Below are 2896 nucleotides of genomic sequence, written 5' to 3'. Positions count from 1 at the left end.
GGTCCCTAGATGGCATGTTTTTTCCTACTCTGGAACGTTCAGCCTGTAATGCACCTCTTCTGATGTCCTGACCACCTGTGATTGTCACTGTTCAAGCCTATTCTTGATGAGCTAGAACTAGGGGTGGGGTTGTGTCCCAGATTGTTGTGGAAATCTCAAATTGGGAACCGGGTGAGATCTCGTCCACAGAGTCTGGCATCATGGGGATTTCTCTGACTGGCTCTTCCCACACATGGGACAATGGCGTCTAGATGAGGCTATCCATGCCATTGTCATGGGCTCCTAGGATATGGGCATTTGTGTGAACCAGGTCCCAGTGTAATGGGTTGTGCCTTACTTCTTCTATTTTCATAGAAGTTTGAGGACTCCCTTGTGGGCCATTATACCTGGGAGCAGTGGCACTGGCCCTGTGCCAGTGGTGGAGACTCAGGTGTGGTCCTGGTGTTCAGGGCAGCTCTGGAGTCTCAGGGACATTGTCCCACACAATATGCAAGTTCTGGAATGACAGGAGTGGAGACTGTGGCTCCCACAGAGAGCCTCCAACACATTACTGGGAAGGAGCCAGAGCAGGGCTTCTGAGTAGGATCTCTGACCCAGAACAAGGACTGTGGGAGGTGGGGGGCCAATAGACTGTTCCACATGTTTGGGAACTCCAGATGCCAGGTCACATGGGCAGGGGTCATGTCTAGTGACCCATGGCCTACAGATTCCTCCCAGCCACTTCCCCAGGACCTGCTGAAGCTGTCACCCAAAAGTTCCCAGGTTGTAGCCTGTAGTGCCCCAAGGCACACCCCTGCCAATATCCTGCTTCTCCTGAGGGGAGGAGCAAAGGAAGGTAGGACGGAAGGAAGAAATAAAGAAAGGAAAAGAGTCACAGGGGAATCTCCACTTAATCCACTCCCTCCAAGCCCAGTGAAGGCATTGTGCAGTCTACTGCTTCAAGGTCGAGTCCCGTGCCTCCCTGAGGCCTTGCACCTGAGAGCAAAGAATGGCATCAGCTGCAGAAACCCAGAATCAGGTGCTACATCTCAAGCCATGAGGGGGCACAAGGTGTGAGCCCCTGCCTCGGAGAGGGTCTTGCTTTAGAAGCTATAGGCCTGCACAATGTGAATGTTCTAAAGCAGCAGTTCTCAACCTATGGGTCACGACTCCTTTGTAACAATGAAAATACATCCTGCACATCTGATTTTTACATTACAATTCATAACAGTAGCAAAAGTACAGTTATGAAGCAGCAATGAAAATAATGTTATGATTGGGGGTCACCACAATATGAGGAACTGTATTAAAGGGTTGGGGCATTAGGAAGTTTGAGAACCACTGCTCTGAACCCTGGCAGGAAGAGATGCAATAGGAAAGAAGGTCATTTCCGGCTTTGAGGATGAGAACAGTCTCTTGGAACAGTTGGCAATGAGCTGGATCCTAAAAGTCTGTAGATCTGACAAGCAAAAATGTACACTAGGACCTTCTGCACACATAAAAAAGGATGGCCTGAAATATGTTCCACAGATCATCAGTAAGTTGTGGGTAATGAGGCTGACGCTTTCACTGATTGATAATACACATCCTGAAGGCAGAGGAAAGGACTTGAATTTGAGTTGACAGTGGGATATCCAGGTAGAAATATCTGAAAAGCAGTCAGAAATATCGAGCCCACAAAATAAATACAGGAGCCATCACGCTATTAATCTGTTTTCTCTTTCAGGTGGGAGTCCGATCAAACCGACGAAGAACAAAAAGAAAGGTGATTATCAGGTGACATTCGGCCGATGTCTTATCTTTCATATTCTCTTGTTTTGTTTTGTTTCAAAATATTATGGGAATACAAATGTTTGCACTTTTGTAATGCTTGACTCAGGGGCTGCAAGTGTGTCCATCACCCAAATAGTGTACATTGTACCCACTAGGTAGGTTTTTAACCCTTCCCTCCTTCCACAATCCCCTGCTTAATTTCTGGCGACTTTTTACATCCTTCTGTGTGTACTTGTATGCACATCGGTTATTTCCAATTTATTACAGAGTACATGTGGGGTTTGTTTTACCATCATTGAGATACTTTGCTTAGGAGAATGGTCTCTAGTCTACAGCCATATCACCCTGAATGCTCCCAATCTCATCTGTTCTTGGAAGCTAAGCAGGGTTGGGACTGGTTAGTACTTGGATGGGAGACCTCCTGGGAATAGTGGGTGCTGTAGGCCTTTTTTTAAAGAAAAAAAGAGGAAAATGGTCTCCAATTCCTTCCAAATTGCTGCAAATGGCATTGATTCATCTTTTCTTATGCCTGAGTAGTACATCATGGTACACATATACCCTTTCTCTTAATGCAATCATGAATTAATTGATGGGCACTTGGGTTGGTTCCAGATCTTTGCAATTATGAATTGTGTTGGAATAAGCATTCCAGTAGGGGTGTCCTTTTGATAAAATGAATTCTTTGCCTTTGGGTAGATATTCAGTACAGGGATCGCTGGATTGAGTGGTAAGTCTACTTTAAGTTTTTTGAGAGGTCTCCACACTGTTATACTACTTTGCAGTCCCACCAACACTGTGTAAATGTTCCTTTCTCTCTGCATACACACCAGCATCTATTGCTTGGGGAGTTTTCAATAAATGCCATTCTAATAGGAATAGAGTGACATCCCATTGTGGGTTTCATGTGCAGTTCCCTGATGATTAGTGACATTGAGGTTTTTCACCTATGTTCCTTGGCCATTCGTCTATCTTCTTTGGAAATCATTCTGTTCATTGTTTTGCCCACTTTTCATTGAGACTATGGGTTTTGCATGTGGATTTGTTCAAGTTCATTGCAGGTTCTGAATATTAGCCCTTTATTGGGTGTATAGCTTGTGAATATTTTCTTCCATTCTGTAGGTTGTCTATTTTCTCAGTTCATTAT

General features: G+C 44.9%; 1 protein-coding gene and 1 pseudogene across 1 annotated transcript in view; both read left to right on the top strand.

Moving 5' to 3' along the window:
* Nucleotides 1-2896, top strand: part of LOC105886536 (nuclear body protein SP140-like protein) — a 71192-nt gene that overhangs the window by 44578 nt on the left and 23718 nt on the right. Inside the window, exon 14 of the mRNA XM_012802266.2 lies at nucleotides 1706-1744. Within this exon, the coding sequence (XP_012657720.2) occupies nucleotides 1706-1744 (39 nt within the window). The remainder of the gene's footprint in view (nucleotides 1-1705; nucleotides 1745-2896) is intronic.
* LOC111723607 lies at nucleotides 2080-2198 on the top strand (annotated as a pseudogene).

Source organism: Otolemur garnettii, unplaced genomic scaffold (genome assembly GCF_000181295.1).
Source record: "Otolemur garnettii isolate 467f Iridium unplaced genomic scaffold, OtoGar3 scaffold00013, whole genome shotgun sequence".
Taxonomy (NCBI): Eukaryota; Metazoa; Chordata; class Mammalia; order Primates; family Galagidae; genus Otolemur; species Otolemur garnettii.
The sequence above is the reverse complement of the archived record's forward strand: the minus strand, read 5'-3'. Positions and strand labels throughout refer to the sequence as shown.